The 23,134-nt window shown below is 37.0% G+C and overlaps 1 protein-coding gene across 3 annotated transcripts in view; it reads left to right on the plus strand.

Annotated features, from left to right (window-relative positions):
* The first annotated feature begins 693 nt into the window (after positions 1-693).
* The window catches only part of Arhgap28 (Rho GTPase activating protein 28), a 190,929-nt gene continuing 168,488 nt past the window's right edge, over positions 694-23,134 (plus strand). For all 3 annotated transcript variants that reach the window (XM_048806539.1, XM_048806541.1, XM_048806540.1), the window contains exon 1: positions 694-960. In XM_048806539.1, the coding sequence (XP_048662496.1) occupies positions 785-960 (176 nt within the window). In that variant the 5' untranslated portion in view covers positions 694-784. The remainder of the gene's footprint in view (positions 961-23,134) is intronic.

Raw genomic sequence — 23,134 nt, forward strand, 5'->3', positions numbered from 1 at the left:
ATAACATCCAGTCTCCCCTAATAGTCAGGTCTAACTTTCAGGCAAGTTGGAAACAGAATCTGTGAATAAGATCAAGATTGGATGGAGAAAAAGGTGAGGTAAGGGTCTGTTGTGGCACTGAGGGCGTGGGAGGGAAGTGTTCCTTTGCTGTAGAGAGAATTACCTGACCCGATAGGAAATCAAGTTTATTGTAACTCGACTAAGTAAACAGTAATGTAACCCGGTTCTTCAATTTTTGATGTGCATGCTTTAAATGAGAGCGTGTCACATTTTCTCCCTTTCTTCCAGGAGCACACATTTTAGACCTGGCCTCTCCTTCTCCGCCTAAAGCATGATTTCTCTTACTTCTGGCTGCCAGGCAGGAAATGTTCCTAGCCACAGGATAAGCCTCTCCTTTGAAGGGGAAAGGGGGAGGGGGAGACAAGGAAAAAAAGAAACAAAGAAAGAAAAACACAAAGTTTACTAGAGCAGCTGGCAAGAGCCCCGAAGTATCAGGCAGGTTTCCAGTTTCCTAGAAGCAGGGATCCCCCTCCCCCAGACCGCCTGCGCCCGTGGGCGTGGTTCCCAGTGTGTGTTAAATAGTCTGCCCGGTGCCCGGTGGGTGTGGCTTTCAATGTATGCGAATTTGCCCGCCCCGCGCCAGTGGGCGTGGTTCCCAGAGTATGCTAATTTGCGTGCCCCGCGGGAGGGGCCATAGTGCCCCGGCGGCCCGACAGCGCGGAGAGAGCCTCTGGGCGCAAGGACGCGCGGCAGGGCTGGTGACAGGCTCCCGGCGCGCTGGTCCATGCTAGTCCCGGTCTTTGTTCTGGGGCCATCGCCGAGACATGCGCGGCTGACGATGGAGGTGGAGGACTCCGGCGGCGTGGTGCTGACCGCCTATCACTCGTACGCGCGCTCCCAGCAGCCCAGCGGCGAACAGCGCTGCGCGTCCCGGTCCGCCGCCAGTCACCCGCTCATCAGGTAAGGGGAACTACACACTGGAGGGCTGCCCACTCCGGCTGGGCTGGTGCAGAGGTTGTATTCTGCAGCACTTATTTGCTGGGACACACCACTCGTGGCTTGATTGTTGTTTTAAGTTTTGGTGGACTAGATGAGTGAGACTGTTCTTTGTATTGTCCTGACTGGAAGTGCGAAATGCAAGAATCTCCCCACCCAGGGCTTAAGCTTGTCCAGCAGGGGTTAGCAGTGGAGTTATATATAGGCTTGATGCAATTTTATGATAAGTAAGACATATATATCATTTCTGCCAAAGTTACCTATAAAGTATGGAAGATTTTAAAAATATAATTTAAAACTAAACACACAAAAAAGAAAAAAAAAACCCATACTGAATGACATTATCCTAAATCCTCAGAATAACTATTGAAAGCTTCTTTAGTAACTGCACACCAACTGAATTAAAGAGTAGGTTGAGAGACACTTTAAAAAGTAAATTTCAGTAGACTTTTAAAAAAATTTTCATTTCTAGATGTTAAAAACCTTTAACATAGATTATAAATAAATATATTTATACAATTATATGAATATATTGGTGTCAGCAGTTGATTATTGCTGATGTCCACTTTATACTGTAAATGCAATTATTACTTATTTCTTTGGGTCAAAAGAGATCTGCAACCATCTCACGATGTGCATTTTAGATTTAATAAATCAAGGATCTGTGTTAAATTGCTTTATCAGTGTTCATCTATTTGATACAAGATCAAGGCCAATTAGACTTCCATTGATTAAACCAAAAATGTTTAGATGGATAGACTAAAGTATTTGAGTGAATCATATGGTTTGATAGCTACACATTTAGGGAAGATTTAGTCTAAATATGACTATCTGCTGTAGATGAGTTGATGAATGTTTTTCTTTCACGGGCACAGTTTGAGTGGTGTGCTTTTATTTCATCACATTGATTTTCATTGATTTTTTCCACATTTTTATCTTTAGTTACCTGATAATAATTACTTCTGTTTCCTAATTTCATTGATTTGCAACTTTATTTCTCAAAATATATTTTTGGCTGATATCCATGAGAGAAACTAACTACATTGGCATGAGATCTGTGTTTGGCTTGGCTAACAAAGAAAGTATTGTTTCTTTCAAAAAGAGCAGGTTGAGTAAAATCTCATTTTTATATAAAGACAATGAGAAATTAATGTATTCTTTCCAGCTTTAGGAATAGTGCATTATTTTAAAGCCTACTTGAAGATACAAAGATGCAATTGTTTTAGCATATTTTATTTTCAGAAGCGTCAACATGGACTATTTTTACTTAGATTACAAGTTATGAAATAGATATAAGTGATTTGGTGAGAGGCATGGGTCAAGTCTGTGCATTTTTAAATGGCTATGGTGTAACTGTCCTATTTGTAAGTGCCAGCAGCTGTCTAGCAGCACCAGCCAGATATCTGAAACTACATCCGTTTCCAAAGCAAATTGGAGGGAGAAGTTTTATTAGCTCAGCATGTAGTGTTTTGGAATGATAATACATGAGAGCAAGAGAGTTGCATGTCATAGCTAGTGTTTTACCATAGGTTGCCAATTAGATTTATGTTGTTCTAAGTTTGCAGTTTTGATGATTGCCCTGTACTTTCTACAGGACCCTTCCCCCTACAGTGGAATCAAGAGGATAACATAATTCCTTGGTCCCTAGTAAAAGCACTAAAAAAGAGGTTCCTGTATTTACAAGGAGCCAGAGGACATCTCATCATTAATCATGAGTCTGATAACAGAAATAATCAGCCCCAAGTTATTAACCTTTGACTCACTAACTACTGATCAATACTTCCTTTCAAGCCAAGAAGCAAGATGGTATTGTTCTACTTCTGAAGAAAGCACTCTCTCTTTCAAGAACACTCTTTCCTTTAAATTGCTTACATATTTGTAACCTATTTGTGGAGTAATAACCAGTATGTCCCTAAAAGCATACTATTGTATCTGACTTTCTAAGTATCATCATTCTTTAGCTCTCTGTAGCATAAGTTCAAATCAAAGTAAACCTTTTCCAGGCCTTCACAACACCTCAGTTTATGTGATTTTTTTTCTTTTTCTTTTTTTTTTCCATACTTTTTGCCTGTTTCTTTCACTAAAATACAATATATTGTCTCTCTCTCTGATTTTGTCTGTTCCCCCCCATTGTTGTGTTCCAAATGTCTAGAGCAGTTTCTATACATTATAGTACTCAATAAATATTTCTTGAATAAATTAATGAATTCCAACTAAGATTAAAAAAAATGGCCAAGATAAAATGGTGGGAGTTTTAACAGCTGAACTCAACCTATTTGCATGTACTGTGTGCCAGCAACATATTAGACATTGGAGATACCAAGAAAAATGAGATATAATTCCTGCCCTCCCCCTAAATGTGGGCAGACCAGTGGGATTTTTAGGAAAAAAGTTGAAATAAGTGGCAACATTTATAAATCAATAGGCTTCAGTTATAAATCTGTATTTCCAACTTCCAATGAAAAACTCATCAAAGGATTTAGGAACTCCAGCCTGTCTGAGGCTGAGTAATAGTAACAGCTGTTCCACTATATGGGCTGTTGGAGCTCCTGTTTGTTACGCTGTCCAGATTGCTCTTCATCACTGAAGGTGGAGTGTCTTTTTTAGTTTCTCCTGGGGCTGCCTATTATATTTCAATGAAGTCAGCCAGTAAATTGTACTTGTCATTTACTTTGGCTTAGGATCAGATTGCCAGATTTTGACCATCAACTATACCAATTACTACCCTGTGGCTTTTGGCAGTTTATTTAAGCTGCTTAGAATATGAATCCACCCAAAGGAAGCCCCAGATGTACTTATTAGTTGCATTATGACTGCTATCCTGTTAATCACAGTGTTAATGTATGTAAAGGGGAAAAGTAAAACATTTTTGGTATTTGTATCCGTATCAGGGAAATGGGAAAATAAAACAGGGTTGAGAGCCTGGTTTTTCAAAAAAAGTTGGCCACTTAAAACTCAAATATCTTAGTTTTATGTCTCCCATTTCAGAATTAGGAAGGATTCAAAGGATCACTCATTCTTACCTCATTTGATCAATGGTTCAAACTATATGGGATATAACAAGTGAAATCATCTCCAGTCATGTGAATGCATGGCTTTTAGAGGGAGTTATGGGTAGCTAATTGATTTTAGGTTGGGCTAGATTGACAATAGTCCTCTCCAGGTTTAAATTCTTTTTTAAAAATGAATATTCAGGGTTGGATTTGTGGCTCAGCGGTATAGTGCTTGCCTAGCGCTTGCAAGGCCCTGGGTTCTATCCTCATAAAAATGAATAAATAAAACAAAGGTATTGTGTCCAACTACAACTAAAAAATAAAAATTAAAAAAATCAATATTTAATGTGGATAAGTTAATAACTTGATTTTTTTTTGTGGTCCTGGGTTCGATCCCAGGACCTTGTACATGCAAGGCAAGCACTCTACCAACTAAGCTATATCCCCAGCCCCAATATGTTGATTTTTAATATTCAGATTATACTTTGTGCATCTCATCCTGATGCAGTCTCAGATAAGTTGAGGATACATTGTGCCAGTAAATAAGAACAGTTAATGCTTCTTTGTTCTTCTGTTTTTGCTATTTGTATTTGCTTGGAAATCCGTTGGATCATTTAAAGACTGTTATATTTCCTTTGAGCCTTTGGGCTGTTCTTCCCTGTGTTTCTTTAAGAATTCTAATTTATTTCTTACAATCTCTATCATCATATTCCTTGATTCTGATAGTGCTCAAGGATGGATAGATTTGGTTAATTCTCATAATTAAGTCTTATCCTCACATTATTTTTGCCTTTTGAAATTTTCTTAGGAATTAATTCAAAGGAACTCTCCAAAGTCTACTTTTGTTGTTACTCTTCATAGAGAGTGCTTGTGACATTGAATACTTGTAACATTGAATTTCAAGTTGTTTCTTTGGAGCAGGCAAGAGAGCCATCAAGATTTTATGAATTCTTAGTTTTGCTAAAATAAATGGTTGAAATTGCCTTTAATCACTAATGTATTTACAAAAAATCCAGAGAATTCAGAGAATTGTGGAATCACCTTCATGTGGATGAAGATGGCAACTTTTTCTTAACTTTTTATTTTGATATAATTTTAGTCTTGTAGAAAACTTGCAAAAGTGTCCTTAACCTGGATTCCTGAATTTTAAGGATTTTAGAAAGGCAGAACTTCTACTTAAAATCCGAGAATATTGTCATATATTCAAGATAATTTCACTTAGAAGCAGTGGCTAAAAATAAAGCTGTATTTGGTTTTTTTCCGAAGATTTCCTTAATTATATACAAATAAGAGTGTACAACAGTTTTTGAGGAATGTATAGTATAAAATGGTCATGATTATTCTGATGTTTATCTAGTTATCCCATAAACTTCCTGGTAGAGGACAAAAATAGAGGAGGAAAAAAAGCAATTCTTCCTCAAAAACAAATTTAAACACTAACCAAGGTCATCCTTGGAATTCTCCCTCTACAGCAGTGTTTCAACTTTGTGAAGGGGATGTTGTTTTTTAATAGTGTAGCTATTTACATGATAATAATTTGATGAAAAATGTAACCAATGATGATTAGGAAGTAAATATCTTATTTTGAGGAAGAACTACATTTAGAAACTTTTAGTGATGTATTTTTTGGTAACTTTCTGTGTTGAAATTAATTCATTAAGAAAGATATTTATTTCAAGATGCAAACTTTTGCTACATTAAACTTTAAATCTCTGTGAATTTATGCATGCATATAAAGAGAAACTAAATTCCAGGGGATTATAGGTATATTTGTTCTAGAGTATTGAGAAATAGTAATAGAAATGGTATTCTTGGGAGAGAATAGGAATTTATAGGTCATTCTTTATGTTGTGGTTGAAACCAGAGTTGGAGTCTCTGGTTTCTTTTTACAGTGGGATCCCTGCTGAGCCTAGGTACCTCCATGTGTAGAGCTATTGGGAAACATCTGGTACATTTCCTTTGATCTTGCCATTTGACTAAACATTTGGTCAGTTGCACTATCCATTTTTAACCTGCTCATTTCTCCCTGCTCATTAATCACTAATGTATTAACAAAAAATCCAGAGAATTCAGAGTGTTGTGGAATCACCTTCATGTGGATGAAGATGACAACTTTTTCTTAACTTTTTTTTATTTTGATATAATTTTAGTCTTGTAGAAAACTTGCAAAAGTAACCTTAACCTGGATTCCTGAATATCAATGGCTTACATAGCTGGAGTTACCATTGTCAAAACTAAACAAACTACTTCTGGCATAATAATATTAGTACAGACTGTGTTCTGATTTTGCCAGATTTTTTTTTTCCTAGAATGGAATTTTCAAAATGTTGTAGAGCTAAATTCAATATACCAAACTGAATTTAGGTATGTTTCCTGAGTGTCCTCCAATCTGTAACAGTTTGTTCTTGTCATTTGTGACTCTGGCACTTTTTGAGGACTGGTTGCTGATTTTGCAGGACCTAGTCCTTTAATTTGGGTTGGTCTGATGTCTACTCATGATTAGATTGAAGTTATGCATTTTTGATGAAAATTCTGCAGAAGTGATGTTGGCCCATCATATCAGTGGGTACATGATGATAATGTGTCTTAATGTTGATTGTAAGTTTGGTTACCTTGTTAAGGTGGTGTCTGCCAGGTTCCATGCTATGAAATTACTATTTCCCCCTTTATAATTTATAATTATCTTCATACTTTGAGACTATGCAAATATCTTCTTCTCAAATTTTCCTCTTCTAATTTTAGCAACCATCTATGGATCTTGCCAGTAAAATTTATTACTGTCGTTTCTTAAGGGTGTTTTTTTGGGGGGGTATATGTGTGCTCATGGTTGAACCCTAGTAGCTTTACCACTGAGCTACAACCCCAGATCTTTCTAATTTTTTTTTTGAAATAGGGTCTCGCTAGATAGGTCAGGCTGGCCTTGAACTTATGATACTCCTGCCTCAGCCTCCAGAGCCACTGGGATTACAGGAGTGCACCACTGCCCAGGCTAATGACTTTTAAAATTTTCTTTTAGTTTGACTTATTTTACATACAATAAAATATACAATCAGCATTCCTTAAGATTTTATTGTTTTTATGTTCTTCACCTTTAGAAAGTAAACCAAATGTAAATGGGCACCAGTAGTTATTTAAATCTAAAGTTCTTTACAGTTCAGATACAAGGGACAATAAAATGACTTAATTTTGCCTGGTCTGATGCATGAAAACTATAAAAGTAAATTCCCTAATTTTCAAAGTTCCATGAATTCTTGGAAGCAAAATTTTATTAGAGGATTAAGAGAAAGAAAGAATCAGAAAGTTAATAAATTAAATATTTTGTTAAGAGAGTGTGGTTGTTCTTAAATCCCACTTTTCCTGGAGAGTATTACTGAGACTATCTTATTTTCTTAGAAGTATTTTGGTAGCTGATGGAAAACACTTTCTTGAGATGTTACATGAACATCTGAAAATGTATTTTGACTAAAGTAAGCATTCTGATTTACATATAATCAGAATTTCTTCTCATTCCATCCTCAAACCAAACAATTTCATTTCTGAAATAATTGACATACTCTTACTTCAATGAATTCTAGCCAAGAATAAAAGTAAACTGTTATTGTAGCAAAACATAAGAGGTGGGTAGAATGTTTCTCAGAAGGAAATTTTGGGAATAAATTATATCTGGCTCAGTTGTTAGCTTTGTATTGTTTTTAAGCCACTTTGAATGAAAATACAAAGTCAGGCATACCTTTAAATAGTGTAGACATTAACCTTAGAGACTTGTCATCATAAAGAGCATGATTAAAGTGCAATAGTAAAGATACTTATTAAGACATTGTTTGCTTGCCTTACTAGTAAATATCCTATATTGGCATATTGTTTTTTCTCTTATATAATTTATTTTTTATTTTTGTTGTTATTTCCTCCTTATTTTAGGCATCCCTGAAACTCTTTAACTTGCTTTTTAAAAAAAATTCTAATATTATTACTTTTAACTTGGAATTTACTTTTAATCAGATAGCCAAGCTTGTAGGTAAAGATAATGCTGTTCAAAGGGCTACAGTGTATAATCTTTGTTGAAGAATTTGATAGAATTTATTTATTTTGGTTTCTTGGAGATATTTTTAGTTTGCTTGCTTTGATTTTCTTGCGGATTTCTGGTTATTGGAGTTGATGAGTTTTGTGTAACTCATCATTATCACATGAAGTTCAAATTATCCATTTCTTTGTGATTCCTGGAGGATGTGTATCAAAACAAAATAACAATATATCCAAAATCTTAAAGGTGCTTTAGTCTCTATAATGTGAAGTAAAGAAAATAGCAAATAATTTTATTATATATTCATCTTTTAAAAAAGAGTTTTGATGCATTCTTTGAGTGTCAATTATATCACTCTTGAATAAATGAATATTATGGATAAACCATCCATTTGACAGGATGAGGTGCCCTATAATTCCAAGGGTGGGAGAGCACATACTCGGCGTACTTAGAGAACCAGCTGTGTGGCTCATGTTACTCTTAAAAACTAATTAAGTCTGTGCATTCCATTTCCAATCCCTCAGATGAATAGATGATGAATGCACACAAACACAACACAAAAGACAGTAAGGAGACACCAGACACCAAGGATAAAGTAGTGTGTAGTGATTTTTAAATTTTCAAACACTTGAGATTTATTTGTACTATTTCAGTCATTCTAAGTTGTGGTATTGATTATCTTTTATATATGAAGACAAATCTTTATATCTATGGTAAACTCTGTGGTCAACCACAAAATTTTTCTTTTGTATATCTGTAATGTGTAAGGTAGAGATTCCTTTGAAGTTTCCTGATAATTATTCATTTATGAAACTCAATGTAGAAAACACTGACCCTTGCATTTGCCACTAAAGAAATACCCACTAATGTATTTGCATTTATATAAAGATCCATCCATACATTTATGTTTTGCACATCAGTAGAAAAATCTGGAAAAAATCTTAAACATGTTTAAATTATAACTAATCTTTAAGTTATATCTAATTATATGATGATACCTTTTCTTCCCACTTCTCCCCTCACTCTCACTACCACATTTAAAGAATTCATACAGTGACCCAAGTTAATATATCAGTGGTTAGATTAAATCCATCTTTAAGGGGCAAGAGATGAAAAACAAAATAAGAGAAAATAAATGCAATCCTAGAAGTAAGGCTAACCTTATTTTCCAAAGGTTTCCTTGACAACAGTACTACTCAGAACAGTTATTAGCTATCGTAATAAACTACAATCTACCAATATAATTATAATTTGGCAATTAGTCATCATTGTCCTGTGATGTCATTTAAAAACAAACAGACAGACATACCTGATTTTACTGAGCTTACTAGGGGCCAAACGCTATGCTACCAGCCTGACACGCATTATCCCATTAATCCTTACAACAGTCCTGTGGCATGAGAAGAAGCTCAGGCATAGAAAAGTAGCCCATGACCACACAGCAAGATAATGAGAGAGCCATAAATCCTACTCAGCCTTCTGCCAAAACTGGTGCTTTTAACCCATTATTAAATTGTAACATTGTTTAATATATTATAGACTTATTGTTTTTATGCTTTAATTTTATTATAGGTTTATTAAGAGCATGTACAGTTTCATCTCATATCCCCATTAGCACCAGCAATAGCAACTTTCACATAATAGATTTTATAAATACTCAGTTTTGATTTAGTCTTTCCTTTTGCAAAACTTTCTATTCTATTTTGATGGAATAAGCATAGAATGGGTTACATATGCATGTATATAAATAGCTCATTGTGCAATTTTGTTATCACTTGAAGGAACTTCAGTAATAGGATTATACCACCCCTCCCTGTTTCAAAGCTATATTCTTGCCCTTCATGCAGTCTTATTTAGGTAACAATATTTTAGACAAAATTTGCTCAAGTCCTTCAGATTGACCAAGAATGTAAGATCCAAGCAAGAATGACTAAGAAAGTAAGATCTAAGCAATCAGCAAATGGAAATCTTTCTGTGGCTCTTTTTCCCCAGTTGTAGAAGGGGGAAGGGCAATTTTTATCCTGTAATCCTTAGGTTCATGTTCCTAGTAACAAGATTTTAGGATTTCTCCCTTTAGTTTTATTAATTGCTTTATTAGGTTTTAGGACAAACTTCTGTGATTAAAACATATTTTTCATTTAATTCCTTCCCATATGATTAATAACATAAGAAATTTTAATTCGAGTTGAGAGGCAGTATTCTATGAGAATAAATGGGGCCTTCCTCCTCAGGTTTCTACTTCATCCTGATTTGGAACCAACCAAGGGACCAAGTTAGGTTCTACACTATGACCTTGTGGAGATCAATTCTATTCTAAATCTTGCTCAAAAATATAGGGTGATGTAGGGTGCTGTGTGTGGATCTGTAGTCTTAGCTACTTAGAAGGCTGAGGTGAGAGGATCACTTAAGCCCAGAACTTCAGGGCCAGCCTGGGTCACATAGTGAGAACCTGTCCTGGGGGAAATAAAAAATAGGATAGGTTATAGAAATCTGGACCCCAGAGCATTGCACAACCCTTACCCATCAGTGATCTTAGGGTCACAGATGATGCTGACCTAAAATGAGCTTCAAAGATTTCCATTTATACAACTAATCCTGAGTCCTTCCTGACCTGGCCTTGAATTTTTGGTAGAGGCCAGAAATTGGAATGGCCTCTAGTCTCCGGTTGCTTGTGTTTATTTTCTAGGTATTCACTTTGGTAAATTTCAGTTCCTAGTACACAAGAACTACAGATACCATACAGTCATGTTAGTCACATGTAAACAGTGGTCTGGGCCAACTGTCACATCTCTAGGCGTGTTTTCTCCCTCTTCTTAACCAGCTGGGGAGTTCAGAGTGTGTTGCTGAGAGGACTAGGCTTCATGAAGACCAGTCATGAATGAGGACAGCAAGTAGCAATCTCTGTGGTTCAACTGGGAGGTGAACTAGGGAGAAGCAGGAAAAAGGAACCTGTTGAGGCAGGTTCTGAATTTTATTCTACTGATTTCAGTCACCTGCTCCAATCACAGCAGCATCCACTCCAGCTGCTGGTGCCTTGGCCTACCTTGCTCAGTCAGGCCAACAGCAAGGGCCACTCAGAGGGAGGAAGATGGGCCTCCAGACTGGGAAGCATGAAAGGGTAGAACTAGAGAAGGGTTGAGGTGGATTTTGAGAATGACATTTCCTTTGCTTCCTTTCCAGAGCTGCTATAGCTCTGTATGTTATCTCACCAAGAGTATCTCTGAGAGGCTTGAAAACATAACTTGCTTTGCCTTTTCGTTGGCATCTTAAAGAAAAACATTTACTGACCTCAATAGAATAAGCAATTAATGGGGAAAAGAGCTGACTGAAAGTTTTCCACAGTTTCTGTTTTGGAAAACAGAGGATGCCTAGGTCTGTGATTTTTAACACACTCAAGTCCTCTCTGCCTCTTTTATAAAGCTCCAGGATTACAAGGTCGACTTGACAACTGTTTTTTTTTTTAAATAATGTCTGAATTGTGCTTAGTTGCAGAAAGCTCCACACTGGAGGACTCCCACTCTTCCAGTTGCTGGCACATGTAATAGAGAAAAGCAGGCCATGTCCTGAGAATCTAAAGCTGTGTCATGCTTGGTGAGACAGTGAGTCAATACCAGCTAAAACAACACGAGGCATCGCTTGTGGGAAGCCCAAATGTTGATTATATCAATCTTAAGCATGATGCTCTTTTTTTCCAGAGGCTTCCAAAGTTCTCATGGGAGTTTAAAAAACTAGCACCAATTCTCTAATAGTTTGTGGAAGTGCTTTGCTACTGAGAAGTTTTTAAAATGTGTTGGAAAAGGGAGTTCTTTTCAGTTAGCCAAATCTTACCCCTATTCACCCACTCTTCTGTCTCTTTCACACTCCTGCTCATACCCTGCTCAAACCAATCTGGGTCATTCTGTTTTAATCTGATTTAAGAGCTATTGGGTTAAAATCCATATAATCAAAAGTGTAATCTCTAGCTGTTTGTTCATTCGGTTCAGGATCTCTCAGTCTATTTGTTCCTCTGGATCATAAATCATGGGTTTAAAGTAGACCAGGAAGGGGTGGAGAAATGGCTTAGAAGGCTCATGCATTTGTTCAAGGAAAGATGATAATCTACATTCAGGTTATGGGAATACGGATGAAAGGGACTAGTAGATTCTATGGGAAAACCAGCAACTAAATTAATATGATTTAGTGATTAAATGCATAATGAGGACTAGGAAAAAATGACTTAGGTTTCTGTCTGGGAGTGTTACTAGCTGAAATTGTGAATTCTGGTGGATGAGTAGATTATAGATGGTATGATGATGGGTTTCACATGGGAACGTGACCTCTAGGATCCTGTGAGATCGTGAAGCATATATGTCTAGCAGACAGTTGTCTGTATAAGTCAGAATTTTAGGAGGGAGATTATGGCCAAAAGTTTTAAAAAATATTTATGAGAGACTTTAGTGCTGGGGGATAGTCCAGGCTGGGATAGGATGAGCTTTGGCAGGAGAGAGTAGAGTCTCCATAGAGACAATGGGAGAACAAAGATGGAAATCCGAGCAGCAGTGCCAAGTTGGGAAAAGCAGGGCCTGAGAGTCTGTAACAGAGACCAGAAAGATTGGAGCAGTCTGGAAGCCATGGTATTGGACTCAGAATGATCCGACAGCTACATCAAGAGTAGCAAAATGGCCAATAAGGGTGAAAGCTGAAAATCATCTTCTGGACTTTTAGTGTGGATATTAGTGTGGATATTAGTGATACTCTTTGTTGCAGTGGGTTTAATAGAGTTGTAGAGTTGGAGGCCAGTTTGCTACAGGTTGAAAAGTGAAGGTCAAGGAAACAAATGGAGGCAGCAAGAAGAAGTGATTCCTTCTAAAAGCTTACTTTTGAGAAGAAAAGAGAGAATGGTGGCAGACTGAATTTGGGAGGTTTTAAAACTTACCAAAAAAAGGTGAAAATCAGATAGAAGTCAAGAAAGAAACCTAGCAATTCTAAAATTTAGGGCTTAACACATGTCTTTCCATTCTTAAAATCTTTTGCTAATGCACGTCATGTTTGCTTTGAGTGTGTTCCCTCAAACTTGCTGTGCAGAAGTTTGGCCCCTCAATGTAATAATATTGAGAGATGGTGGATCTTTAAGAGGTAAGGCCTAGCCTGCCTGATGACACATGCCTGTAATCCCAGTGATTGGGAAGGCTGAGACAGGAGGATTGCAAGTTCAAGACTATTGTCAGCAATTTAGTGAGACCATATCTCAAAATAAAAAGGACTGAGGATGTAGTTTAGTGGTAAAGCAGCCCTGGGTTCAATCCCCAGTACCAAAAAAGAACAAAAAGAAATCAGAGGTAGGGCCTACTGAAAAGTAATTAGGTTATTGGCACCCCACCTTCAGCATTACAAGGACTAATGTAGTTCTTGAAGGCTGAATTAGTTCTCTTTAGAGTAGATTGTTATAAAATGAGATCACCCCATGCATTTCTGCATGCAATCAATCCTTTTCCCTCTTCTCTCCCACATTGTGATGCAGCCAGGGGACCCTCATGAGAATCCTGGCATCATGCCATTTAGACCCTCTAGACACCAGAATCATGAGCCATTTTAGCTTTTTTGTTATAAAGTACCCAATGTCAGGTATTTTGTTATAGTAACACAAAGTGGACTATCACAATACGTTTATTATTTTTGCTTATAGGATGAAATTTTATCCATAACCCTACAGTAGTATGGAAGTATCATTAGGATAAGAGCATTGTCTATTTTCCTCATCACTGAGTCCTTACCTATTGTCTGCTCCCCACCATCAAAGGGCCTGATACTTAGAGTCTTAACAAATGGTTTCTGAATGAACACAGTGGAAGCTGAAATGTGGAAATATAACTGTCTTTTGATGAGAAGCTATTGGGTATACCTTCTGAAATATGAACATCTCTTTCTTTCTGAAATTTTCTCAGAGAGAGAGGATCCTCTAAATTAACCTTCATTCACAGAATAACAAACTATTACAAGTATGCCATCAATTGAAGAATAATTAATAAATATCAAAACTGGTAACAGTTCATAAACACCCATACCTTGGTAAAAGAAGTACAGCATACATAGATACTTATTAGAATATATCTGCCATTGCTTTAAAGATTAAGATTTGCTTATGGATCATTTCACTCATTAAAACATGAAAATTTTAAATTCTAATTCTTACAAAAGTGCAATTGAAGAAAGATTTATTGAGCCCCTGTATGCCATATATGTTGGTGCTACAAAAGCGGTTCGTAGTTGATCCCTGAGAGAAAATAGATAGGTGTGTTGAGGGTCAGTATCAGCAGCAACCAAAACTGGAGCTCTCCCAGAACAGAAACTGTGTTTGTCATCTCAGTATCCCAAACATTCAGCCTAGTGTCCCTGAATGGACACTCAATATTTGAACAGTTGAATGAATGAATGAATGAATGAGGAAAATGCATGAGATATTCTGGAAGAACAGAAAAGATTTAACTAACACTCAAGGCTCAGGTTTAAGAAATGCTTCTTGGAGGAGTTGATTCAATTAAATATTTAAGATTCAATTAAATCTTAAAGAGTGAGCATGTGTTAACAGGGCAATTATAAGACTTGGAAGAGTTTTGGGCAGACGAACTATTATAAGAGAAGGGTATTGCAACCTGTAGCTGCAGTTGCTGGTCTTGCTGAGGCCATTCAGTATGAGACAAGTGGGAGAGGGTCATAATTGTTCAGTGTGCTCTCTGGCTGGAATGATTAGGGTCAGACTGTACTCAGTGACATGCCGTTTCTTCATTTGGATAATGAAGGGATTCCACTAGCTGACCTCTAGGGTCTTTTAAAGCGTGAATCTAGTTTTCCTCTATGATTAAGGTGGAAAGTAACTAGATAATTCTAGACCTATACTAATTTTAGAATAACATGTTTCCCCCTCTAGTTTAACTTTGCTCATTCAGTTGATCTCACAGGTCCTTGAGCTGTCTCAGTAGCATGAATTTTTGATTAGTTTGAGTTTGCTTTACTACAACCAAGCAACCTAAGTGAAGATTAATATATCAGTGAGGTGCTTATCTTTAAACTTCTCTTTGAAAAATGTAGCCTATCCAAGAAGCAGAAGTGATTTATATATTTCAGGAGTTATAAATTGGGAGCTTATTTAGTAGGAGTGTTGTGTGCTATTTAAGAACACCATGGCCCTTTATTTATTTTTTAATCTAGTTTTATTTATCTATTGTTATTTTTAGATAGTATACACTAATGACTTCTTTTTGGAAAGACAAATTTTGTTAATATTGTATTAATGCAATATTTAATACTTTACATAATTTAATTTAATCATATTTAATCCAATTTAAATAATGTAATTTATAGTTATTTTGGTAGAAAATTAGAATAAATTTAATGTAATTTAAACAAAGTAGAGATTTCTAGAAAATATGTGAGCATATTGTGGAATATTTTCTCTGTGTTCTTAATTTTCTAATAAAACATACACACACACACACACACACACACACACACAAATTAAGACAAAAAATCACTTCACGTTTTCCTTATTGTCTGCTTTTGAGCTTCTTCTGACACATTAGGTCCTACGCTGAGGCCTTGTTACAAGAATGTGCCTATAAAGGAAATGGGCTTAGAGAACTGTCTCTAAGGACTGTCTCCCCTTCCCCCATCTTTTTCTCTCTCTTTCTCTTCCCTTCTTATCTGCTACTCTGAAGGGGAAATTATACTCAAGCACATCATTTTATCAAAGCTTGAAAGTGGTAATAATGTAGACAGACCATTTGTTGGTTTTATTTAATTATTGTACCTGTCATCCAGCTATCTTTCAGGGACTGGTTGTTGGATGTAAGGAGGTGGGGTAGGAAAGTAAGTAGGTTTAGATTAAAACTCATTACAGGGTCAGAAAATTGAACTCACAATTCTGCTCTCAGGATGTGGGATCTGGAGACTTATTTCTCCATGGTAGACCCAGACCAAACTAGGATGGAATCAAGTTTATTTTTGTGCCTGATTAATTTGCTTTGGCGTCCTGAAGCCCTTTTATTTACCCTGCCGTGCATCATGTAGGGATCATTTGTATAGCAAAGGGATATTGGCTTCCACTAAGGTGGGAATCAAATGATTTGACTACCTGCCTTAGTGTTTAAGGTGTTTTACTTTTCCAAAGTGTGTGTGTGTGTGTGTGTACTTTTCAAAAACTTCTGATGGTGAAATTATAGGTCTTTTTCTGATGGTGAAATTATAGGTCTTTTTCAGGGAACAGAGAAGAGTTCTTTAGACAGGAAGTCACACACCTTAATGTACATTATTTACACTAGGGATTGGTGAAGTTTTTCTGCAGAAGACCAATATTTTGAGCTTTGCTTGTTATATAACCTCTGTTACAACTCTGTTGTTATTAACACAGAACAGACATAGACAAATATGTAAACCAGTAAGTTTGATTATGTTCTAATAAAACTTTATTTGAGCCAGATGTGGTGGCACACACCTGTAATCTCAGTGACTCAGGAGGCTGAGGCAAGAGGATTGCAAGTTTAAGGCCAGCCTCAGCAACTTAGCAAGATCCTGTCTCAAAATAAAAAATAAATAAGGCATCTCAGTGGTAGATGTGTGTTAAATCCCTGTAATCCCCCCGCCTACCAAAAAAATGAAGGGAGAAAGAAAAAATAAAGAATACACCTTTATTAAAACAGGAAGTAGGCTGGATTGGCCCATGGGCCATAATATCCAGCTACTGACTGAATCATTGTCATATTTTGGAACTTTAATGTCCTCTAAAGACCCAGCTGCTAAGGGTTAGTCACCAGCCTGTGGCTCCTCTAGAAGGTAGGCTCTCATGGAAGGAAGTTAGGTCATTAGGTTGTACCCTTAAAGGGATATTGGTTGCTGGTTGCTTCCTGTCTTTTTTACTACCCACTGTGAAGTGAGCAGACTTCCTCTGTGATGTGTTCCCACCATGATATATGGTGCCACTGCAGGCCCAAAGCAACCAGGCCAATAAATCAGGGACTGAAACCTCCGAAACCATGAGCCAAAACAGACTTCTCCTCCTTATAAGTTGTTTCTGTCAGGTTTTTGGTCCTAGTATTGGGAAACTGAAGACTACAGACAGCTTCCTGTTCTGTCTATTCATGAAACTTGTATAGCAAGCCTGTCACAGCAAAATACAGAGAATTAGTTCTCCAGAACATAGAAAGCTGAAAGGGACCTGAGGTTGCACCTGTTAATCACCTATGCTTGTTAAAAGTGTGAACATTGAATATCAGTATAGCAGCTTTTCGAGAACCCAGATAAATCACTCTCCTATCTTTCAGTGTTCATTGCTCTGTTCTGTTTATGATGGATGTGAGTCACATTAACCCAAACATACCATTGGATTGACAGTTGGAGAGACTATCTTAGCTCAAATATTTTAAAGTAGTAAAAGAGAAAGCAAGAGACAAAGAAACAGATGAAGGAATTTAGATGATAGCATTCTGAAAATGTAAGCAAGGGATATCTTAAGAAAGGATGGGAACTATACATTTAGTAAGCAGATTAATTACTGGCAAAAAAGGCACAGTATACTGATCAGTTTTCCAAATCATTGTTTTAAAATTATAAGAGTATGAGAGGAATGGATAATAATCTTAACCAAGAAAATAGAAATCTCTAGATTCTCTGATTTTCTGTTCATTCATCCATCTGATCTTTCTTTCTGAAATCTTTGTTTTAACAAATATCCGTTGGGTGTCTTCTTTTGAAGATGCTGGGAAAGATTAAACCTAAACAACATGCATTTCCTGTGATTTAGGAGATCAGACAGAGCCCATGAGGGCTGGGAATGATGTCACCTTCAGTATTGCTGCCTATGGAGAGAAAACAGGGTTTGCTTCAGGGAGAAAATAATTTTTGAGATGGGCATGTGGGTCTCCTGGGTGACCTATGCATATTGGTGTATGAATGGGGGTGAAGGGGAGGAAGAGGGGGTAAGAAGGGCCAGTAATTCAGGTTAGAAATATTGAGGGATTAGTAAGGAAAGTGGTAATACTTTCTGTAGATGAATTTGGTGGGATTTTATTTTCAAGGTGGGGATGGCTGAACAAACATGTTGTCAAAGACATGTTAATTAAACATCCAAAGCAACTAAATTATTAAAAGTTCCTCACTTCAGGAGGGTGTCTTCAAATCTTCATAGATATTATATGTATAGTTTATTGAAGAAAAGTGTTAATTATTAAAGAATCAGACTCAAGCAGAACTTTACTTCTATTAGAACTCTTGAAGAGTTTATCCCTTTCTCTCCAAAGTAAAACTCAAATGACTGATAGAAACTTGTTTGCACATTGGAAGTAGCTGGCTTAATGGCTAATACCATAGCAAATTACAAACACATGCAGGAATCCTAGTGGTTCAGCCAGAGTCCCATATTCAGTGGAGTCATACATTGCTCTTGTCCCAGTGACTCATGGTACCTCTGTGTTTGACTTGGTTTGCGGTCCGGTGACCCAGCTGGGTATTGTGGGTAATGGGGTTTTCCTACCATTATGCACCAAAGACACACATAGGGCAATCAGAGGGGAAAGGCTTTAAATCAACTCTAAAGAAACCCTGACTTTGGGAATTCCATGAAGGCAAAATGTTACTGAGAGCAGATTTTGGAGGTCATCTCGAACTAGGTCAGGTACAGTTAAAGTCCATGGCTGCTGGTATTATGGAATGCACCCCTATTTGTTTTGGGAAAGTGGTGAAAGATATTTCATTTAAGATTTTCCACCTTCCTGGAATGATGCCACCCTAGAACAGAGTTCTCCATATTCCCAAACATGAATGAACCTCAAATTCAGCAAATATTCAGTCAAACGAATCATTTACTACATCAATGCATCAGTACCCATTTAGGGAAACAATTTAACATCCAGGATATCTTTATATTTATAGCTATCATGACTATATTCTATACCTAGAGACAGCACTTGTGGCATTCAGAGTGTTTCTCTAGTACCTAGAGATTAGCTTTGAATAAATGTAGGACAAGTTTCATGTAAAAATAGCACATGGCTAAAATAGGGACCGGCTGGAATGACTGCTGTGTTGGATGGTGCTGTTCAGTGTTGTCTCCCTATAATCAGGATGTTTCTGGATATCATTACCATGATGAATAACTTCTGTGGCTGGGACATTCTGGCCAATGTGAGAAAGCTGACGGAGCAGAGGCTGGGAGGGCCCGTGGCTAGCATGTTTTTGTTCTCAGAAGTGAAAATTTTTGCAATAAACATTTAACAAGGTCAGGGCCTAAGAAGAACCTATGTTCTAGACATTTCTTAAGGAAAGTATAGTCCTTCAGTATTTCACTTAACATAATGGAAAATGTTAATTGTTGCCTAATAGGAAAACAAAGGAAAGCAATCCTTATTTTTTTTTTCCTGATACCCACAGTCCACGGCACAATCCTAAATGGGAATTTGTTCAGTGCTTTAGTGTTTTCCCTAGATGTCTAAACAAGTGAATGATACACATTTGAGACCATCATTTGCTAGTTTTGTGTGCCAACATGGATGGAAATAAAAAGTTTATGTAAATGAAGCATTTCTGAGATTGGGGATGGAGCTACAGCACATCTCTGAACTATATAAGCATAATGGCAAAAAAAAAAAAAACATGTTTGAGCTAAAAGTCAATCGGAGCAAACCAGTGATCTGATCTGTTGGCACATTATCCATCCCGTAGGTCATAATACTCATAAAATATGGGTTCAAGAGGATTAGGTAAGCTCATGGATAGCAAATTAGTCATATATCTTTATAGGAAAGTTAGAAATGTAAAAGCCAGATCCCATTCTCTCCTACCAACATTCCATAGTAATACTGTCCAACAGTGTTATAGACTGGAGAAATATTTCCCTTTATTCAGGATTTTGTCTTCTGCTTTGATTCAAGATAGCTTTTTCATCAGTTTATAGGACTTTTGAGCCCCATGTTTCCTCAGAAAATGTCTAGCCTCATTTTCAAGTAAGATTAAGATGTTAAGCCACTCAAGTCTCTAATATTCTAACATTTCTATATTAGTACGTTTTCCATTAGCTTAATAGTTGCCTGAGATTATCAACTTATAAAGAGACAAGTTTTATTTTGGCTCACTTTTTTGAAGGTTTCAGTCCATGGTCTGTTGACCACACTGCTTTCAGGCCTATGGTGAGGCAGCACATCAAGGCAAGGGGCATGTGGTAGAGCAAAGCTGCTGATCTCTTGGCCAGGATATGAAAAGAACGAGAGACGGGAATCCCACAGTCCCCTTTGAGAGTATGATCCCAGTGACTTAAAGACCTCTTGCTAGTTCCTACCTCTCCCAGTTTCTACCAACTTCAGTAGCACCAAACTAAGGACCACGCCTTTTAAATATGGGCTTTTGTGGGACATTTAAGATTCAAACTATAGCAATTTCCACACCATTTATTTTAAATAGAAGAATTCCTCATTACATTTTCATGTTGTCTTCTTCTCATTCCTTCTCATATGATATGTGGCATCAGAACATAATATTACTCCATCCACAGACTGTCATCTGCCTCAAGATTTTTAGTCACAAATACAATATCCATAGATACAGGTCTGCACTCCTTCTCCAATCTTGGGATAAATGGCATATTCACAACACCATCATTAGTCTGTCTTATGAAAATAAGTAACTTAATGGAAAGGAGCATTTTGATTTTTATAACTAAAAATTAAGATATAAATAATTCTCACTGACAGGTTATTTCCAAGTAGTAATTAAAGTGAAGGTAGTTTCAGGGAAGTACCTTCAGCATGCATTTAAAGTTCACTGAGGACTCCAGGAGGAAAGAAGCATGCCTTCACAATGTCATTTCCAATGACTTCCAGCTCAGTTCTCTTTTCTGGGATCCTTTCTTCTATTGGGCTTTTCCTTTTGGGGGCACCATGCCCTTCTAGGCTGTCTTCCCAAACTCTTTCTTGGTCTGTGTTCATGCTAATAATTGCTCATATTTATTGAGTGCTTCCTATAAAGCAAACAGGGTTCCAACTACTTTATGCATGTTGCAGCCCCAAGAGCCTTACTCTTTCAAGGTGAACACTATATTGTTTCTTCTCTGACAGATTTAAAAACTAAGGCATAGAGGGTCATTTACCCAACTAAACTATGAAGAATTCACCCCAAACCCACAGTGCTATCATTTATTTTTTAAGTTGTGTAGAATGTCCACACCATGACAGAACTCATGCCCCTTCACCATCACACTTGGTCCCCTTTGAATATATACATCCCGCTTCATTTGCCCACCTGTCTTCATTTGGTTAAGTTTCATTATCCCTGTACATCGGGTCATAGGTTATATTTTCTAGAAAACCTTCTCTAATACCTTTTCTACTCTCTTCCAGTCTGGCTCAGCTTATCTCCTTTATACTTACAATGAACCCTGGGGCAATTGCAGCTTGAAATTCCCACTGGTAATTATGATGTGACTTCTCTGTAGCAGCCCCCTGCCCAACACTGGACTGCAGCCTCCCTGAGAGCAGGAGTCAGCATTGATCTTTATGATCTTGGTACCTAGCAATATGTCTTTAAATATTTATGAAATGGAGGCAGGCAGTGTACAAATTTTCTTTTCCAAAATTGAGAAACAAAATAATTGATTCTGGTTAAAATTTATCACAGAAGACTTTTTTATTTTTATTTTTATTTTTACATTGAGAATAGAAAATAAGGCAGTAGAGAAACAAAGAGTAATACTAATGTGGGTCAGATTCCACAAGGCCAACTGCTTATATTTTTACTTTGTTAGATTTTATCTCTTGTAAAGAAAAAAAAAATATCCCCGGGAGGTGAAAGAGAAAGGGAAATGCTTTTGTTTTCAAACTGAAACTGGAGTTTCCATGACCTCATTGTGAGGCAGTTGCTCTTCTTGGAGATAATTTGTCTCCTGTGAAAGTTCAGCATCTAATTTAGAGCTCTGTGACTTGGGATGATTCAGAGGGAATCAGAGAACATAATTTTAAAAGCTGGAAAATGATGGCCAAAAGAAATATGTACAAAACTTTAGACTGTTGGGGCTGGAACATAGAAAGGTAGAATGATCTATGCCAGTTGAGCCCATGAGAAAGAATCATCTAACTGGGGGCATGCACAGATTGGTTCTACACATGGTGTTGTTTCAGAAAATTTGGTCCTTGTTTCCAATGCAAATCCAATAATGAGGACATGATTGTGAGAAAAAAGTTAAAAAAGGTTTATTGCTTTGCTAGTAGAGGAGAAACACAGGAGACTCCTGTCTCAAAGGCTGTGATTCTGTTCATCCGCAGAAACAGGGCACTTTTATAGATGTGATTCAGAGAAAATGAGATTAGAGAGGAGAGATCTGGAAGGAGAAGACCAGGGAAAAGTAGATCTGGGAGGAGATCAGGAAGGAGAAGTTTAGGGAAAAGAAGATTGGGAGAAAAAAAAAAAAAACATATAAGTTTCAAAGCCACAAGGGATATCAAAGCATCAAGTGAACCCCTGATACATTGTTTTATCCATGGAGGGAACTGCCAGCCCCCAGAAGCTGCTGCCGGCCCCAACAACATCATAGATTTCAAAATACAATAGTGCTGTCTCTTTGTAGTTGTACAAACATAACATTTACCCTGTAATTTCTATTTCTGATTTTAGTTTGATTTTCTGTCCTTGAAATTTCCGGGGGTTATAAATGCAATTGGCCATTGCTGAGACAAGAAGCCAATTTTCCTATTATAAGAAATAGCAAAGTCCCTTCCATTTTTGAGGACTTGCCTACAAAACTTAAAAAAAAAAAAAAAAATTCCAGGCATCTGGAAAATTCAACTTCATAAACCAATGTTTAATTAGAAAGTAAGGAGAACTATAGTTGTAGAACAGACCAATTTGATTACATTTTAACTATTAAGTAGATTAATTTTCAGGGTGGTCATTCTTTATTATGTTCATTTAATTGACATTAGATTATATTAAGAATTTAATTTTAGCTCCCTCTACAAATTGGCCAATGCCCATCCACCTTTGGTGGACTAATGAGATTTCTGTTCAGCATGGCTTTTATTAATCCTCATTACCACTCTAAGAAGAAAAATCTGAGTAGGGCCAATGGAATTCTTTCTCCCCCTGAGTTCCTTGACCACAGTTTCTG

The sequence above is a fragment of the Marmota marmota genome, unplaced genomic scaffold, assembly GCF_001458135.2.
Source record: "Marmota marmota marmota unplaced genomic scaffold, marMar, whole genome shotgun sequence".
NCBI classification, from domain to species: domain Eukaryota; kingdom Metazoa; phylum Chordata; class Mammalia; order Rodentia; family Sciuridae; genus Marmota; species Marmota marmota.